The sequence below is a fragment of the Haemaphysalis longicornis genome, unplaced genomic scaffold (genome assembly GCF_048455015.1).
Source record: "Haemaphysalis longicornis isolate Haplotype H1 unplaced genomic scaffold, Haemaphysalis longicornis Haplotype H1 scaffold_7, whole genome shotgun sequence".
Classification (NCBI taxonomy): Eukaryota; Metazoa; Arthropoda; class Arachnida; order Ixodida; family Ixodidae; genus Haemaphysalis; species Haemaphysalis longicornis.
Genome location: NW_027526422.1, coordinates 38,956,586 through 38,975,236, shown reverse-complemented (window position 1 = coordinate 38,975,236; position 18,651 = coordinate 38,956,586). Strand labels below are relative to the sequence as shown.

Genomic DNA, 18,651 nt, shown 5'->3' with positions numbered 1-18,651 from the left:
GTTCCATGGTTAAAGGAATTGAGGCATTCCGCGGGGCTTACCTTGGCGATTTTGCTCTCAAACCACAGTATATCAATCATAACTTCTTTAACTTTTTTGTACGATAACCTTGGGTTAAAGGTCTTGATGCACGAAGCCATAAGAGAGAGGTACGCCTTGTCTCTGGGGCTCATGGTGACCTTTCGTTGGAGCCTGTGCCGATTTCTGAACTGCTGCAGGCCTGCAGGGTTCTTCGGCCTCTGCAACTGAAAAAGTTACGGGTGCACAAATCTTAGTATGAGCATGCTGAGGCTCATATTTTTCCGTTATTTTCATTTCTCCATGACCACATTTAAAACAAGCAAAACGAACTGACAATGAGTCAGAATATTGACTTTCTAAACTAATGTCCATAGCGGTGGTGAGTATCGAAGTTTGTATGTCTTCCTAAATCCCGGTTCGCAACTAGTATTTCTAGCATTTCAACTTACATTTTAGTTTGGCGATGCCTGTGTAACAGAAGTCAGACACAGACAAACGACTTTTTCGAGCTGAAATCAGGCCCCTAAAACCAACCTCCCCATCAAAGTTGCTATCAAGGTAGAGGTCCGCCTAGGAAAGGCCGCTTCACCTTTACTTGGGCGTAATTTACTTTCCACAAAGATTACCTTACCAAAAACTTCGCCTCCAACTTCGCCTTATTTCAACCGAAAGTTTTTCCTCATTTGAAGTCAGTTCAAAGCTATCTTCGAATACGCGTCAAACCCTTAATTAATTGAAAAATTATCCCTGCCTACTTAGCATTGGGGGCTATCATTAACAGCCACATTTAGCTCAAACGTGCAAAATTTATTCGCCTGAAATGTTTCAAGCAGGCTTCTCTCATTATCGCAGTTCATTATCACAGTTCATTCGTTATTCATTATCATTAATTCATTATCATTATTACAGTTTACAGTTTACTTGCCAGGTGACTGCATAACGTACAAGCTACAGTTCTAACTGCTCCAATACTCCCATGAACTTATTTTGGAGTATGGTTCCGTATACGAGGAAACTACAGTTTGTGCGGAATCATAAGTGCTTAAACCAAATCGAATCTTTATTTTGGACATTGATGCGTATGCCACGTGGCAAGGCAAAAGGAGATCCAAACGTCCCCTGACGGGGCCAACACCTCGCGTTTACACACAGGACAGCAGTGTGCATATATATTTTAAATCAACACGATGGATTCAATCTCAGCAACAATGGTAACGAATACACAGGCATATCCTCGCAAGTGGATGGGCTGCACAAAGGTCGGAGTGGCAGGACCCTCACCGCAGGTATCTACCACTGCACGCTATTGACCCGCACTGTGACTTCCGTTTTCCAAGCGGCCTCAACAAGCGGTGTGAAGGAGTTCTGCACCGACTGCGCCTGAATGTGGCGTTTACTCGGAGTTTTAAGTTTAAGATTGGTTGGGAAGATTCCCCCTGTGCCGGACTTGCGGTGTGCGCGAGACTGTAAATCACTTGCTGTGCGTCTGCCCTCGATACGCTGCTGCGCGAAAAACTGCAGCGAGCTCCCTCTCTCGTGTACGTCATGGAGGCAGCCTCGAACTTTTTCATTTTCTTGGGCCCTGGGCCAATAGTGCTGACAGTACCTTAGATACAAAAGTTCTGCTCCATTTCCTACGAGAGACTGAACTGGACAAATCTCTCTAGATCAGAGACAGAGCAAGTGTGTCACGATATCATCTCTTTCGCACTGTGGCGTTCATCTATTTACTTTTCTTGGGTTGGTGTTGTTACTTTTTTTCCCATCGTTTACTTTTCATTTTGTTTCAGCGTTTCCATTAACGATTTTCTTTTCAATTGTATTTTTTTTGTCCGGACTCTGTTGGCAGCCATCTCTTGTTTTTCTTGTCCTTTTTTTCATTTTTTTAACGCTTCCTGCTGTAACCCTGAAGTCTGATGTGCAATACTGATCAACGTAGTCACCCCCATCTGGTGTAGCAAGCCTTGTCCCTAGCAGGGCTGACCTCACCAGTTCATATTAAAGAGCATTCTCTCTCTCTCTCTCTCTTTCTTGCTACATGAACATTATCGAGAGACAAATTCTCCTGCAGATATTTGTGGGACCACGTCAGTCGAAGCACACAGTCGGTTTATGCTTAGTTTGCTCAGTCGATGAAGCCACGTTAATTGCCAGAACATCTTCTGGGCCTATGTTCCTAACACATTTGTACGGCCTTATGGCGTAGAAACAATCACCAGATTTCTTGTTGTAACATTTGGCGCTATACTGAGGTGCTCGATACTACCGAAGCAGTGAAAGAAGCATCTAACAGCGTTAATATTTGCAACAATGATCGTTTTGTACTGCAGAGTGACTGCCCTGTGCCAGTGATACATTCATGCTGAAAATTAGCAGAACGAGTTGATGCTAATCGTATTATGAAATTCTCAAGTAAACACTAAATATTAACAGACATACGATATGGTTTCAAGAAATGTTAGTCGACCGTAAGTCGGTTGTTTACAGTATTTCGTTTGTTTGCAATATGTATAGAGAACGAATGCTAATTCGCATACTGTAGTTGGATTTCAATAAACCATTCTGACAAAGTTCGCCATTGAGAGGTAATTTTTAAGCAGCGAAATTGCTACATTCAAGTAATACTAAATAATGAGTTTCCGACTATCATTACAAATCTTTCCGTGCATTTCTGTTGAGGCAATCAAGCCAAGCTGTTTCCTTGTGTCATCTGGGTACCCCAATAAATTGTTCTCAGACGACTACAATTCCACTAGGTCCACATTATTACGGCCGGAGTATTAACTCGGTTGTTTGTAGGACATTGTTTTATACCTCGGTTTCGCGCCTACATATACGATCAATCTGAAAGTGTGACCGTACCTCTAAATAATTTAAGCCGTGCATTCCCTCTGCGAACTCTAACTTTTTCTATGCAGTTGATGATGGAAATCATTTTACTGAACATAATATGCCTTTAAAGGATGGCAATAATTCTGCTTCCTTGCACCGTACGTTACTTGCCTGTCCCTTGTGTCGTGAAGAGCCCGTTATGCCTAACCCATATTGGGCTCCCGAGTATGCTATACGTAAATAAAGCAAAGCGAGTGCTTCTCCCATGGGGAGCGCTACTTGCCGTCAGGCGAGATTCATCTCACGCTAGCCGTTTACTGTACTACAGCTGATGATGCTGATGATTAGAGGCCCTCCCCTTGTATCGGGACGTCGGTTGTTACTAACCGACTTGCCTGTGTTATTTTGCTTATTTGCCCTACCCTTAACTAGCCTAATATGTGGCGGCGTTCCAGCGGCGATGGCGCAGGGGGTGAGTGACAACCAATGAGAGCGGCCCACGCGTCGCCGGTGCGCAAGCAGCCACGAACGCCACGAGCGTAGAATAAAACGGGGCCCCAGTTTTTGGGTGCACGGCATAGCGTTCAGACGTGTCTCGGCTCGTCTCTCTGTCGCGTTCGCGACTAATGGGTTAGCAGCCCTCCCCCCCCTCCCCCCCGGTTTTAAACTCCTATCGCTTCCCCCATTCCTGCCCTTGCACACTTGTTTACCCCTCCCCCCTTCTGTTCTAAATTCTAATTCGGTATATTAATTTCCTACATCCCACTCCCTTCGCTACTTTTCCTCCACCACCATTCGAGTCGCCTCTTCTTCACCTCTATGGCCCTGCAGTCGAGGCTACCCCTCACACCAAATTCCAAAGCCTCCGTCAACGTCGTTCGCTTGTAACGTACATGCGGGACGATGGGGACATCGTTCGGCCTCGGTCATATCTCTGTGCATTCTATGACAATATGCTCTACTGTCTCCCGATCCCTGTCGAAGCATACACAAGTTTCGTCGTGTTGCTTGGGGTCTCAATTCAGCGCCCCTAGCGTCTACGAAAGGCAGGCAATTACTGTGTTGAATAGGCATACGCATTCTTTACATCTACCTCCGCTGGTGGGAAAGGCTGCTTCCTTACATGAATGATCTTGTCGGTGACGTTGTCAGGGTCCTTGGCCACACCTACGACGAATATCAGGTTTATATCCATCTCATTGTGGATCCTCGTGAGTAGTTGGTCCCATGTGGGCAGCACTTCGCGTACGTGCGGCCGCGGCCAAACCGGCCAGTACTCTCCACCGACCCGCTTCAGCACTTCGTACAGGGCATAGAACTGCTTCTTCTCTGAAATTGCTAACAGTTTATAACGTTAGCATCCGAATTGCAATAAGAAGCACGACAAGTCATAACATTGAGCAACACATTTGCTGCTAAGCCGGAAATCTTAGCCGCCCTCTCCTTTCCTCCCACATTTTTTTCAAAGCTTTCAGTCGCAATATCTGTATCTTCATTTGTTTGTTCATTTATTCAAGGCCTTACAGGCTTATGGTGGGGCATAAAGTAAGGGTGAGCGCATAAGTAGAAACGAATTCGGCAATGAACAAAACATAAGTACCACGAGGCACAAAGTAAATACATAAAAGGAGGAAAAATGAAGCAAACACAATGCAAAACAAGACAAAAAAAAACTGAAATCATCGAGTCCATTCAAACAATACATTAAGACTGCTTCCAGTGTGTGCATATATAATCGAAAGTAAACAAATTCACGAGACGCGAGCTTGGGAAATCAGGAGCTTAGGCTTTGGAGCTTGCGCTTAGGAAGCTGAGATGGCAACTTAAGAAATAACAGATTCTTGCCAAAGGTGAGAAACAGACCACGAATAAAAAGTACACAAACACTAGATTTCTGCGAATTTCTGGAGCTCATAACAAGCTTTGCAAGTTTTAGATACCCGTTTAGCGGCATTATATGGGGTTTCGCATTTTATTCTTCCACGCATGTACGTTACGAGCGAAAGAAACTTGTCGGTATCACTTCCACACCTGTGTTGACGCGTACACGACACGTTGCGCGGAAAGAGCGTAGAATCTCGCGTTCCTCATTCATCTGCTCGGTATTGTTGCTGTTTATCTGCACAATAGCCCTATGCAGGCTAACTCACGCTAAGCTCTACAAAGGTTGTATTCACTGGCGTGGCACGCATGCGGGCAACCATGCGCGGTCGCCGCCATGTTGTTCCCCCAGCGTCTGGGTTGCTAAGGCGACGCCGCACTGGTTACGTCGGGCTCCACTAGATGGAAGCACCTAACCGAAAAAGCACAGCAGGTGACAACAATGAGCTGTTAAATGTTCCAAACTGTACCCTATCGAAAGCGGAGTAGTACTTCGATACCAAATGCTGCTACGTGCAGAACCTTACGGTCTACTTATCGCCAGATACGGTTGAAATTGTCGCACTACTAGGTCGAACGGTAATAAACTTCGGATCTGTATACGTAATACCCCTGTCACACGGGCATTTTCAATTCGGATTGAAGCGACGCGCGATTGAATTTTCGAGCGCGCTCGAAGCACCGCCGCTGCTAGACGGCACGTTTCAGTCCCGATTGAGAAGTAGCACCGGTTGCACTCACGTACGCCAGATAGCGCCATAAAAACACTTCGCGGCCGGCGTCTCGTAACTTCTCGCGCTTTTCGCGGTCGTAGGTATACGTAACTATATAAATGTTACCACACGCTTATTTGGCTCGAGTTATTTGATACAATTTCTCGCGTTTGTTGAAGTTTTCAACTTCTGTGCCGTCAGCCAGCGGGGACGAGAGTATGAACGCTTTTGTCCGATCGCGTTTGGGAGCCTCAATCGCACTTGAAAAACAGAAAAAACAGGGATCGGGCTCGATCGCGATTGAAACTGCCGTGTAGCAGCGCCCGATCCGGATTGAGCTCGATCCGGTTCGACTCAATCGCGATTGAAAGTTGCCGTGTGACAGTGGTATAAGCGTGCAACTGCGTCGTGATGTATCAAGTCAGATGCGTATGCAAGTGAAAGCCGATTCCCACTCAAGGCTGTCACCTGTTCAAAGACAACCAATATTCTTGCCGAAAATTTTGCCGCGCAAGCCAAACTTAAGTGATTTGTTCAAAGGTCGCTTGTGATTCGCCAGAGCTTGTGCCGGCTGGGCAGTGCGAGCACGGTACGGCTCGAGAGACGGCTTCGCATCCGCTAGCTGCTACGCTATGATCGTATCTAAATCAGCGTACGCGGGAAACATTTCTTCAAACCCATTATTTGTTTTTTGAACTAAACCACGCATTAGAGGGCACTCGTGGCGACATCCGTGGTGGCAGGCAACTGCAGCGTCGGCCTCTTGAGCGCCGTGTCGCTTTCGTTCGAAGCCGGGGTTTCATTCTCCGGAGATGCGATGTTGTCGAGGGCAAGAAGAGCGCCACCACATAACGCGAGTGTGATTAATAATATATCTGCTGACGCCACCGCCGAGAATCAGCTTGAGACGCGGCAGATGATGCATGCTGGTGTTTCTTTTTCTGTGAGATGCGGGCGCAAAGCGCATGCGCAGGCACAGCGGGCACTATCATTGCGGTTTTTATTGTTGTCAAGCCAAGAAATCGCCCGCTAAACTTTTCAGTAAATGCCATCTATACTGCGATGGTGAGCGTTCAAGTGTGCCTAGCGGACCAGTTTAATATAAAAAATCACAAAACCAAAACAAAAAGCGCTGAAAAACACTATACTTGTTGCCTGTGATATACGAAACATCGTATCTCTAGACCCATAACTTCGACTAGAAGGACGATGTGGAGTAGTTTCTAGCTGTTCTGCCGCGGGCCACGTCCACGGGAAATCCAGTGCCGCTGCTCGCGCAAGCGCGATCATAGCCTCGGAAGCCGTCTGCTACAGGAACACGTTTCTCTTTTGTTTGTTTTTTTTGTTTTTTTTTGGGGGGGGGGGGGGGGAGAAAATGGTTACCGGTCGAGCCGGAGCGCGAGCCAGCGTCTTCCTTTCCGTTTTTGTAGTTCGCGCCTCTCGCTCCAGAGCGAACCAGTCCCTTTGTTTACCGTCTGTTTTTGTTCTGCTTGCATATAGCCTCTCTTCGACGCCGTTTTCTTTATTCAACGTTTTTTCTTATATTCCTGAATGCAAATCCAACGAAAACCTTTAAATTAAAAGAACGCTTTAATGTTCGTTTATCTGTTTATGTTCTGCCTCAAATATGCTAAAGATTTACTCAGTGCTGAAGAATGTTGACATGTACAAGCCGTGCCAGCAGTGCCAGTAGTTTGTAAAGGTCTTGTCACTGTATGATTTGTATTCATGCTTTCATAATCCTTGTTATGACACAAATGTTTATGCAAGAGGTGCTTCAGGCGGGATGCCGCCGCCACGCCACCACTACTTCAATGTCAGGGTGCCTTCGGGCACGGCGGTCGACGCCATTATCGATGCGGCGGAGGCCATTGTCCCAACGTCCGACCTGTACAGCGTGCAGCACATGGGCGGATTGGATTTTCAAATCGGAGTCAACACCCAGGCAGCGGTAAGGAAACTTTTGGGCGCAAACTTTCTACGCATTGGAAGCAACCTAGTCACCCTCGTGCCAGCGAACAAACAATACGTTAGCATCGCCGTCTTTTTTTTGCCCACCTTTGTTACGGACGCCGAACTGGCGAAAGCTTTGGAACCTTACGGTAAAGTCGTGAATATTGATTCGAACTGCTTTCGTGACAAGCCGCACCTAAGGACGGGGTTGCGGTACGTCAAGATGGAAATGCGCATGGACAACCCAGTGCCGAACTTCTTGAGGGTCAGCGGCCAAAGGGCCACTTTTGACTATCGAGGAGTGCGGAAAGTGTGCCGGCGGTGCGGCATGGAGGGGCACTTCAAGGCCCAGTGTGCCACCCCGCGGTGTGACAGGTGTGTGGTATTCGGGCACGCGATGCAAGGTTGTGTGCGAGATTGTTCGCGGTGCGGCGGGACGCACGCTACGGCCGACTGCACCGCGCGCAAGTCGTACTCGATGGTGACGGCTTTTCCCCCGCTGCAGGAACAGCAAAAGAATGGCGACCAGGAGCGAAGTCAGGTGATGGAGGTGCACGTGGACGAAGCAACCCCTGAAACCACCGACGACACCAGGAGTGAAGACACGCAGTCTCAAAACACACAGGTAGCTCACAGTGACAGCAACGAGGAGGAGACGCAGCATCAAATGGTCGTAACGGTGGAAGCAAAGGGCGCAAGAAGTGAAGACGGCAGCGAGGCGCCAACCGGAGCGGGAGGGGGACAAGATGGCGGCAGAGGAGAAGACGGCCGCCATGACAGCAGCAACCGGGCAGTGCTCGGGGCGGAAAGGAGACAAGATGGCGCCGGAGAAGATGGCCGCCATGACGACAGCATCGAACAAAGCCAAAGGAGCAGACGGGCACTCAAAGGGCGAGGAAAGCTGAGCTTGCATCGTGACGATGGAGAAAACGAGACAGACACCCACTCCGACTTCCGTCCCGGCGGACCGGGCGCGCAGCAAGGAGACAACGGAAGCGACCCGACGGCGGTGCGGGAGGTGGCGGCGCACGCCGCGCTGCAGGCCGCGGCGCACGTTGCGCTGCCGACCGCAGCACAGGACGACGGGGCTGCTTCGGGAACTTCAACCGACGACGACAGGCTCGTCATAGACGAGCGGATAACCTCCACAAACAGTGGGGACAGTGCAACCAGCACGGATGAAACGGACGGACAGGGGGGGGGGGGGGGGGGGGGGAGTGAGTGAGTGAGTGTAATAGAGCACGCGACGAGCTAAAAAGAGCAAGCCGGCAAACCGACAGCGACGCTTCGACAAGCAAGGTGAAAAAGAAGCTCAAGAGCACGGAAAAACAGGGTGAGCAACTGTTTAACTCAGAGGAATGGACGAGTAGCGAAAATTTTGAGGATTACGACGATGATGACATGTGCTTCTAAAACATTGTAATAAGTTTCTTTACAGGTTTTTTTTTCTTTTTTCAAGTGTTTTCCTTCGTTTTTCCTCGCTTCTTCGTCCACAAAGGTGGTGTTTTTTTTTTTTTACACGCGTACGGAATTCGTTCTTCCTCGCGTCTTCGTTCACGGTGGTTTTTTTTTTTTTTTTTTTTGCAGATGGAGGGAGAGGAGGTGTGCGCCCCCCATATTATAGTCTGTCACTAGTACAAATGGGCAAAATAGAAAATAAGCAATCGCGCAGGCACGGGCCCGAGCGTATGGGCAAGGGCGGTGGAAAGGACATTGTTTTCGTGTGTTCCGGTGCCCCATTGGCACCCGCAGATCATGTGAACCTCTTGATGAGCAAACAGACGTGCCCCCAATCGGGGCCACGACTGGGAGTTGTGAGTGACAAGCGGCGGGCACGCCGACCCCAAAAACACAGTATCAGGTGGCTAACAGCTGTAACGAAATGCAGGGCAGGGAAAGCGTACTCCTTTCACTTGGTTTACGGTTTTAGAGAGAGCTGGAGCTTGCAGCAGGCCGAGTGCGGTGCACGGCCCGCCCGAAAGACAACGCAGTCAGATAAAGCACCTGTAGGGGACCCTGCATTTCTCGGGCATCTTTTCCTGTCTCGCACTGTTGAGCGTCCTGCTGGAACAGCGGACGCGCCCGACGAACGGGGCTCACCCCAGAGAATTGTTGCGCCTGAAAAGGTGTTGATGGAGAAGCGTGCCCGCAAATATTCAATGACGGGAAAATGGTCCTATGTTGTGTGCGATGCGCCTGCTAAGGTAGTCAGGGCAATGCCCCCACCTCCTCCTGTAAAGTGGTTCCGACACTGGAGCCACAGCAAGTGTACAACCGTTCTTGGCAATTCAGTACCAGCAAAAAATAGCAGCAGGTGCAAGTGTGTAACTGGCCTTTTAATCCAATGTCAAGTTGGTTTTTTTTTTTTTTTTTTTTTACGAGTGCTTTGGTGTCGCAGTTGGTGTGACCGCGCCAACCTTGACAACCCATCTATAAAATGTTGAACATTTGGACTTGGAACGTTCGGGGTTTTAGATCGCCCTCCAAACAGCAGCAGATAATAGACCTCGCGAAACAGAACAGATGTGACATACTGTGCATACAGGAAACAAATATCAAATCTATTCAGGATGTCCAAAAATTTGAGGCTCAGCATGGCCTTAAGGGCATCTTTTCTTTCCCAATGCAGAATTCTTGTGGAGCCGGCATAATAGTCCTTAATACATCCTTGTTGGCACATAGCCACTTCACCTTTGATACAGAAGGTAGAATAACAGTTTTGGACTTCAACTGGAGTGGTGACCGATACCGCCTAATTAATATTTATGCTCCCCCATACCCTTCCACTGGGAAAAACTTGTTCAAAAATATAGAATATCTGTTTCTCGAAAACCGGCATGTCATATGCCTTGGAGATTTTAACTGTGTATTAAACCAGGATGACAGGATAGGGCCCTCACATAGAGTAGATTACCAAGGACGGGATTTAAACAAGTTAATACTTCATTTTAATTTAATTGACGCACACGTACTCCTTCACGGAACAACGGTGCAGTACACATGGCAACAAGGAAGGACGAAAAGTAGACTAGACAGAGTCTACGTTAGCTCGGTTCTGGCAGACATTGTCACAGAGTGCGAAATAGTGGAAGCTGCAGCATCGCTTCCGCAAATCTCGGATCACAGCCCTGTGGGAATTAAAATAGCTAGCCAAGGAAACCCAAGCAGTAATCAGGCCTGGAAGCTGGACACTCGCATACTATATGACAGGACATGCAAAGACAGCCTAAGAAACGGAATAGCAGCGTCAATCGAAGGGAGGCAAGTTAACGACTGGGACTCGTTAAAAGTGGAATGGAGGACCCTCTGCATTGAAGAGGGAAAAAAGCTCAGACACCGGCAGTCAGATGAGTTAACAAACATCTTAAAACGAATAAGAATAATAGAACGAGGCAACCCCGCAACACTGCTAATGCTAAGATTTAAAACTGCTAAGATTTAAAACTGAGACACTCCAGATTAAGCAGGCTCTACTCCACCACTGCCGATGTTCATAGAGCTAGACAATCTCCCAGTGCCAACCCTGAAGTCTTGAGGTACGAACGAAACAGGCAGCTGAAAGCAGAAGCAAATAAGTCAAACCAAGCAAATCTCACACCAGGGGACATCGACAAGTTCATTACCTACTTTCAGGAAATGACCTCTAGTGAGACAACCAGAGACATCGATAGCATTACCTCTAGCTCCTACTTAGCAAGCCTTCCACAATTACCAGATGAAGACTTTGTACGCTTAATCGCTCCGATTACATTAAAAGAATTAACAGAGTCGATGAAGCAACTCCACAAGGGCAAGGCACCAGGAGTGGATGGATTGCCAGTCGAGTTTTACAGCACATTTTGGGACCTTCTTGGACCCTTCCTATGTGCAGTACTAAATGATGTTCTCACAACGCACACAGTACCCCGCAGTTTTAAACGAGGTAGGATTATCCTAATACCAAAAAATGCCGGGGTTTGGAACGAACCTACAAGCTGGCGCCCCATCACGTTACTGGGGACGGATTACAAATTACTTGCATCAGTGCTAACAAGACGACTACAACTTACTTTGCCGGAAGTGATAACATCGTGGCAAGCCTGCTCAGTTGCAGACAGGAACTGTCAAACCTTAAACATGTTAAACAGAGACATAATAGAGTACACCAAAACAAGACAGGCTAGAGGTTGGCTCATTTCTTTAGATCAAGCACAGGCGTTTGACAGAGTAGAACACAACTACATCTTCGCAACTTTAACAGCCTTCGGATATCCACAACAGTTTATTAATATATTAGCAATCCTTTATGAAAACATGCAGAGTGATCTAGTAGTAAACAAGCAAGTAGCAACTAGCCTGAGCGTAACAAGAGGGGTACGACAAGGGTGCCCACTTTCCCCATTACTTTTTGTTCTAGCAATAGAACCGTTCTTGAAAAATGTTGAAAATAACTCGCATATCCTAGGCTTACAGCTTCCAGGGAGTCAGACAGTTAAAGTAACGGCGTATGCCGATGATGTTAGCTTGTGTCTAAGGGACGAAGATAGTTTAGTGCACGCACTTAATTGTTTTGAGGAGTATTCCGAGTTAGCTGGTGCAAGACTAAATTGCACAAAATGTAAAGCCTTAAGCCTAAGTCCATCAGAAAAACAACACATATATGGCATCCCAGTAGTCGCACATGTAGAAATCCTCGGCGTTACTTACACGTCAAGCGGGGTATCACTTAAGACATGGCACCAGACACTTAAACAACTCAGGGAGGATGTAAACGAAGCCTTAGCTTACGACTTTCCATACGCGGTTAAAAGGTATCTGGCATTAAATGTTCTCACAGGGAAAGTATGGTATATAGCCGGGACAGCTGCCCTCCCTCGATACATAGCGGTTAAAATTACATCTGAAGTATTGCGCCTGTTCTGGTCGGATAAAACAGCCCTGGTCAAAACCGGGAAACTGGGCCTGCCCAGACAATTCGGGGGGTGGAACATCCCCTCTGTAACCAATTATGCCGCGACCTATGCTTTGAAAAGTGTTCTTAGGGTCCTTGATCTGCAGACGGGGCATCCAGCGAGGCGGCTCTGTGTATACTTCTTGGGAGCGCAAGCTAGGTTATTTCCCCAGCATACTCTGGATGGACCCAAGGCAACTCAGCCACCCCCCTTTTACGCCAAAGTAATAGCAGCATATAAAAAACTAACCACACATAACTCGCAAAGAGAAGTAGAAAACATGAGGAACATAGAACTGGCTCAGAAATTAGATGAGACGAGTCCTGAAAACCTAGAAGAGAAACAAAAGAACTTTCCTTGGCGCACGCTGATCAATGCAAATGTACCAGGTGAAGCCCAAGACGTAACATGGAAGTATGAGTGGTCAGTCTTGCAGACGAGAACTGTCTTAAGGAGATGGGGTACAACAACAACAGACAAGTGTGTGCACTGCAATCAGAGGGAGACAAATGAACACGCAATGGTCCAATGTACAGTCGCCAAAACATTTTGGCTCATAGTGAGTAGGGCATATAGACAACTCCGCATTCGGGACTTCCTGGAGGGCAGACGATGCCCAAGACACCCTCTAGCTGTGCTTATCATAACGATTGGTCTTTATGTACTGTGAATAAACAGGTATACTGCCGTCAAGCAATCACGCCCCCGACGTAACCAGTGGAACTTACTGATCCACATGCACACAAAACTAACCGAAAACCTGGAAGCAGAGCTCTTCTTTTTAGGGGAAGAAGAATTCTTGAGAAAATGGTCTTGTCCTTTCATTGAGGTTCAAAACGGGCGAGTGCACTTGAGCTGCACTCCAATACACGGGTTACGTTTCACAGGAACATAAAAGGAGGCTTATAAAAGTGGGTGTGCCTGAGCCGCACTCCAATACAGGGGCTACATTTCAGGGAAATAACGGGAGGATCATAAAGGCGAGTGCACTTGTTGCACCCCAATAACGTACGGGTCAAGTTTACGGGAACATAAGGGGAGGCTTTTAAAAGGCGCAGGCGCCTCGGGCGGGGGAGACTCTCCTCCCGCACCTGTGCACTTGGCGCCTCACTCTACTACAAAGTGAGCGGGCTCGCAAATGTAAGCCGCTTACTCGCGTTTTTACAGGTGTAAGCCATGTGGTGACTATGTGATTGTGTTGCTAATGCCAAAGGCAGTTCCAATTGCATTATGTAAACAGAAGTCATGTTCAGAGTATCTAAATAAGTCTTGTGGCCCCAAATGGGAAGGTGGGCCAGATAAGTGTATGCGGTACAGTCAACAAACCAATGGTCGGTTTCTTTTGTATTTGTTTTTGCATTTGAATGTCTTGAAGTTGTGTATGTATCAAGGAAGACCCGAGTAAATGAAACATCTTGTGTAAAGGGAGCTGGTGCTTGGGGTGGGGGAGTGGTTCCCCCCCTCCCAGGACACAGGCTGTCCTCTCAGTGCACAATTTATGTACCAAGAAGTGTACGTCATTTGTATTTGTGTTCATGCAATGTTAGTTTTTCACTCATTCTGTATCTGCTTTATTGATAGCAAGGAGAGATGTCGTCCTGCAATGTAACGGATGAACCAAGTATGTAAACGTGGGAAAGCGTAACCACGAGTGTTTTGTACTTCCTTTTGATACGAGAGAAAAATAAAAATTCCTTTGCTGAAAACGGCTTCAAAGAAAAGAGGCTACGACAAAAAGCCTCCTCAAAAAAACTAAACCCAGTTTCATCCACTGTGAAATCTTCTGAAACAACGGAGCTGCGGTTTTCTTGTGTCGGCTCCAACGTCAACGGGCGCTCGCCAGAGAACGGTAGCGCCGTCGCCGCGCAAATTCTACAGTTCAGGCACAGGAATCGTCAGCTAAACGTCAGCGGCGGGAGTCTCCCTCCCTACTTCCTTCCCTACCGGGAGGGAGAGGAACCCGCCCCTGCGAGACCACTGCACCCTCTATCGGGGGGTATGAAAACCGGCTTCTGCGAGGCCGCCGGCTGGTCTGGGAACCTTTTCCTACCCATCCGGGGTGCACGACGTGACACACGGGTGGGCTGAGTTTAAAAGTGCAGAGTACTTTAGGCTCTCGCCTTGTCGTCGTAGCTCGCCAGCTGGACCCAAGTAGAGCAACAGGGTATCCCGCGGCAACGCCGCCTGTATTAACATTGCCTAACGCGTGAGCGAAAAATGGCCAAACAGCCACTCTCCTGTTGCTCTCTCCTACCCTTCCCCGCTCCGTAGCCTTCCAGCGTGCTTTCGTGTCCGCCAGCCAGCGCCGCTTCTCGGAAACTATGCGAAATAGTGGAAAGTGTTTTTAGCGTTCCCGAGGCGGCGCTCCTACGCCTTCTTGTTTTTCACCATGCCTGTCTGTCTTGGTCTGTCACTGATAAAACTTCCTTTGTCACAAAGCAAAATCCCTTGCGCTGCCGCAGGCTGATGCCGGTTTTGCGCGCTTATCTACTCGGATCACAGGCCCTGAAATTTTCTGAGTGGGGCATCCCAACTCTATCCCCTCCGCATTTAGGTATTGTTTTGACCCCGCTGTTCGCACTCCGCATCGGTACGCACTTCTAAAATTGAGGACTGTACTGTAGACGCGCCCGGACAGCGTGGCGGGATCCCAGCTGCTTAACCTTTTGTTTCATATAATTTTCCGAAGTTTACAAGCACGTGATATTATTGGAAAGTAATCGTAGAAGTGAGCGCCTGAACAAAAAACGTGCACGCAATTTTTTCTTCTCTAAATACTCCAGAAAGAAAAATATCAGTAAAATAATGGCTGCCCCATCCGAAAATATCATTTTTCTGTTAGCTATATGTCTACCCGACAATCAGTATGTTCTTACACTATTTCAGTCCGCCTCCGTCTTTATCTTTGGAAAAATGCAGCAAGTATGAAGCGAGCGACACGTTGAACGAGATCCCCAGTGCGCCACAGAACTAGCGCCCCGTGGCGGCTAAGATGTAAGCGAAACGGCCCTTGAAGCCCAACAGGCAAGCTGACAGACACACGTCGTAGAAGTGGGTGCAGCGTTCGCGACTCGCGAGCAGTGACGTAAGGCTAAATGTCCGCCGGCACGCGCCACATAGCGGATCAGTGCCTGAACTAAGCGTCCCTACCCTTCCCATTGAAAAGCGCGCGACGCGTCAGGCAATGTTAATACAGGCGGCGTTGCCCGCGGTAACGCTGTCATTCGCGGCGTACCCCAGAGGTTTCGAAAGCCAAGCAGTTTATACAGTCACAAGCGTTCGAAACTCGCGAAGCGCTGGCGCTTGTCCCACATCTCTCCGTTGTTTAGCGCAAAGAAAACTATAGGTACATTTAGGGCAAAATATACGTAATTAAGCTGCAGCGCCCGCGTTCATTTAGTTAGGTACGCTTGTTGGGTTGGTTTTCACGATAGTAAGCGAAAGAAGCGGCAGCGCAAAGAAAGCAATGGCGCGTTCGAAATAACGCAGAAAGGCTCCAGCCGTGCAAGAAAAAAAACAGGTGTGTTCGAAATGCCGCGGACAGGCTCCAGCCCCGTAAGGAAAAAATTACGCGTTCGAAATGACGCAAAACAGCTCCAGCATACGAAATTAAAGCAAGCGTAGAAAGAACAGAACTCCCGCGGGCGCAGTTTCAGGCAGGGAGCGCGCGAGCACTGCGAAGGCGGGAAATACGAAATATGGGGTGGTAGCAGTGAGCGTATAACGGCGATACAGCCCCTTATGGCAGATCACTGCTCTGCACTTCCGAATGCTTTCACATTGAGTGGAACAGCTTTAATTTTTTTTTTGTAAAGCTCCAACGGCGGAACTAAAACTTAAACAACTCTGCTGTTAAAATCGACGCAAAAAAATCCTGCCGCATTTCGGCAAGATATCTCTTGCATATACAATTTTGTGCAGTCATCTAGCTCTGCCTATAGTGCTTATAACCTGGTTTTTGTACTAATACAAATTAAGGCACTTACGAGTGCGGAAAACTGGGAAAGTTGATGAATGTTAATAGTGAAAACATCGCATAAAAGACGAAGACAGAGATAGGGTGAACACAAACAAGGCACCGCGTTTGTGTTTACCCTATCTCTGTCTGCGGCTTTTAGCGCTGTTTTCACCATGAAATTAAGGCACGTGAGAGTAAATAGGTCATCGGTACCTCATGTGCCCGTCGTATTATTCGTAATCCTACGAGCTCCTTACCTTTTTTTGTAATAAGCTAGTAGGCTTTAAAAGATTTCCCACTCGGAGATAGCCTCACCGAATCGTAAGCCTTACCCACTCGACGATGTTCATTTTTATGGCCATTTGGTTCGTTGTGCTTCCAACGTACAGAAGTAGTAAAGTAGCAGTGCAGTATTGTGTTACCACTGGCGGCTTAGGTTTATGTGCCATCTACCTTTCAAACGTTTAAACAATACAATTTGCGAGAAAGTGATTGTTGTTCATCCGTGATCCTTTCCCATCGGGAACGAAAATGCACAGCAAAGGCTGTATGAGGGTAGCCTGATGGAACTTACTCTCAGACTGACTCACATGTGTTGATGCAGTTGTGGTACGACGCAAGCACCTTGTCAGTCACGTTCTGCCGTTCTGTTTTGTACGTTGTGTTTTCAAAAACTCCTGAAATCGAAGCGTGCACATTAAAGGGGAGAGAGATGTTGCTGTCTGGATGTTGAGCCTCAAAATTAAGAAAAACTGTTTGTAATTACGTTTTCGAAGGACAATTTGTTTCAGCCCAAAAGAACAGGCAAGCATTCGTTAAGCATTTTCACCATGAGTGACTCCCGACATCGGTGAGCAAAAAAATCATTTCTGTGTAATGAGCCAATTCTGAAGAAAACTGTCAATTCTGACAACATGGCTTCGAGTTTTACTCAACATTGCTTTGTAAGCGACGACGTAAATCAAGACGGCCTATATATCACCCGTCACGTGCAACCTCCCAAACTTACAAATTTGTAGTTTCACTTCTCGTGTCAAATAAAAAAAATACCTTGTCCTTAATTATATTTTGAACCAGGGCTGTAAATAAACTGAAATAAAAACTGCCTGCGACCGCTAATTTTTATTAGAAGGTAACTAAAAACTAAAGATTCACTTACACGTAGGAAACCTTCGCCATAGGCTTTATAACGCACCTTCTAAAAGTGACTGAAGTTTAGTTCGCCAAACTGAATCCCTCGTCAAGAGGTTAAAAAGCGCTTCATTTTCAGGGATGAAACTTGGTTTAGCGCGCACTTGGGCGTGAGTACTAGCGCAAAAAAAAGCAGAGTAAAGACATGAGAAAGGCCAGACCCCGCAAATTCTAGGTCCTACACCCTTCATCTTCGCTTATCCTTCTTTCGTCATTTTTGTACCCATCCCTTTGCAATATTTCAGGCCTCTCTCTTCTCAGCCCGATACTTCCAAGAGAGCGAGGCAATAAAAGCACCATACGCAACAAATCCCGGTTGAGCTGGTCGTCCAGTCCATTAAGAACGCTGGTAAGGCTCTTGTCATCTGGGATTGGGTTGTAAAATATCCAGTTGTTGCAAACGTGGTCGTAAAAGCTGTCGCATGGCTTGTAGTTGTTGTTCAAGGCCGCCTTAATGAACTTGGCTGAAAATAAAAAGGCTTAAATTTATTTAGAGCAATCTGCGCTGTTTTGTATTTGCATTATGGCTGCTAATTCTTTCGTTAATAGACATTTTCTAAAGCGCATTGCTTTCGCCCTAGACCGGTTACGATGCTAAACATTGTCAAATTCAAGATACCGTAGAGACGCCTATGTCCTTGCATTGAACAATATACACTAAATAAAGTTATTTTAAAATGCGCCAGCAATATTCAAAATAATTTCTATATGGTCATTTGCTAGCAGGCAAGTTCTTTTTTTATGTCATTTAAATGATTGGCTCGCTGTCACGCGTCATGTCATCCAGAGTGAGCGATTTTGTACCACTGCATACCGACGACGTGAAGACTCCACCCCTACCCATTCTGGCGGTGTCAGCTGGGCCGTGTAAACGCGCTTTGGTGACACACTTCAGGAACGCAGTACTCTATTACAGGATAAGGCGCTCTTGTGATTGCCCTGATCCCTCCTCCACCCCCACTTAATTTATTTGAAAGTAATTACCGAAAACCTCTAAATGTAATTACGTACAGTTATATAGGCCGCCAGGCGTCCCGACAACGTTCGATAAGGCTGCGCAGGTGTAAAGTTTAATGCTGACTTTCGGCTAAATGAGTGAATTCAGGAATAGCATCTAGCGTAGGTAGGTACCAATCACAGGGATTATGTTTGCTATTCATTTTTTTGCCAC

General features: G+C 47.2%; 1 protein-coding gene across 1 annotated transcript in view; it reads right to left on the bottom strand.

Annotated features, from left to right (window-relative positions):
* Nucleotides 1–18,651, bottom strand: part of LOC144145279 (neprilysin-1-like) — a 47,308-nt gene that overhangs the window by 20,416 nt on the left and 8,241 nt on the right. Inside the window, exons 4-7 of the mRNA XM_077676832.1 lie at nt 17,783–17,944; nt 16,880–16,966; nt 3,977–4,191; nt 42–245 (exon numbers count right to left, since the gene is read on the bottom strand). Of these exons, the coding sequence (XP_077532958.1) occupies nt 42–245; nt 3,977–4,191; nt 16,880–16,966; nt 17,783–17,944 (668 nt within the window). The remainder of the gene's footprint in view (nt 1–41; nt 246–3,976; nt 4,192–16,879; nt 16,967–17,782; nt 17,945–18,651) is intronic.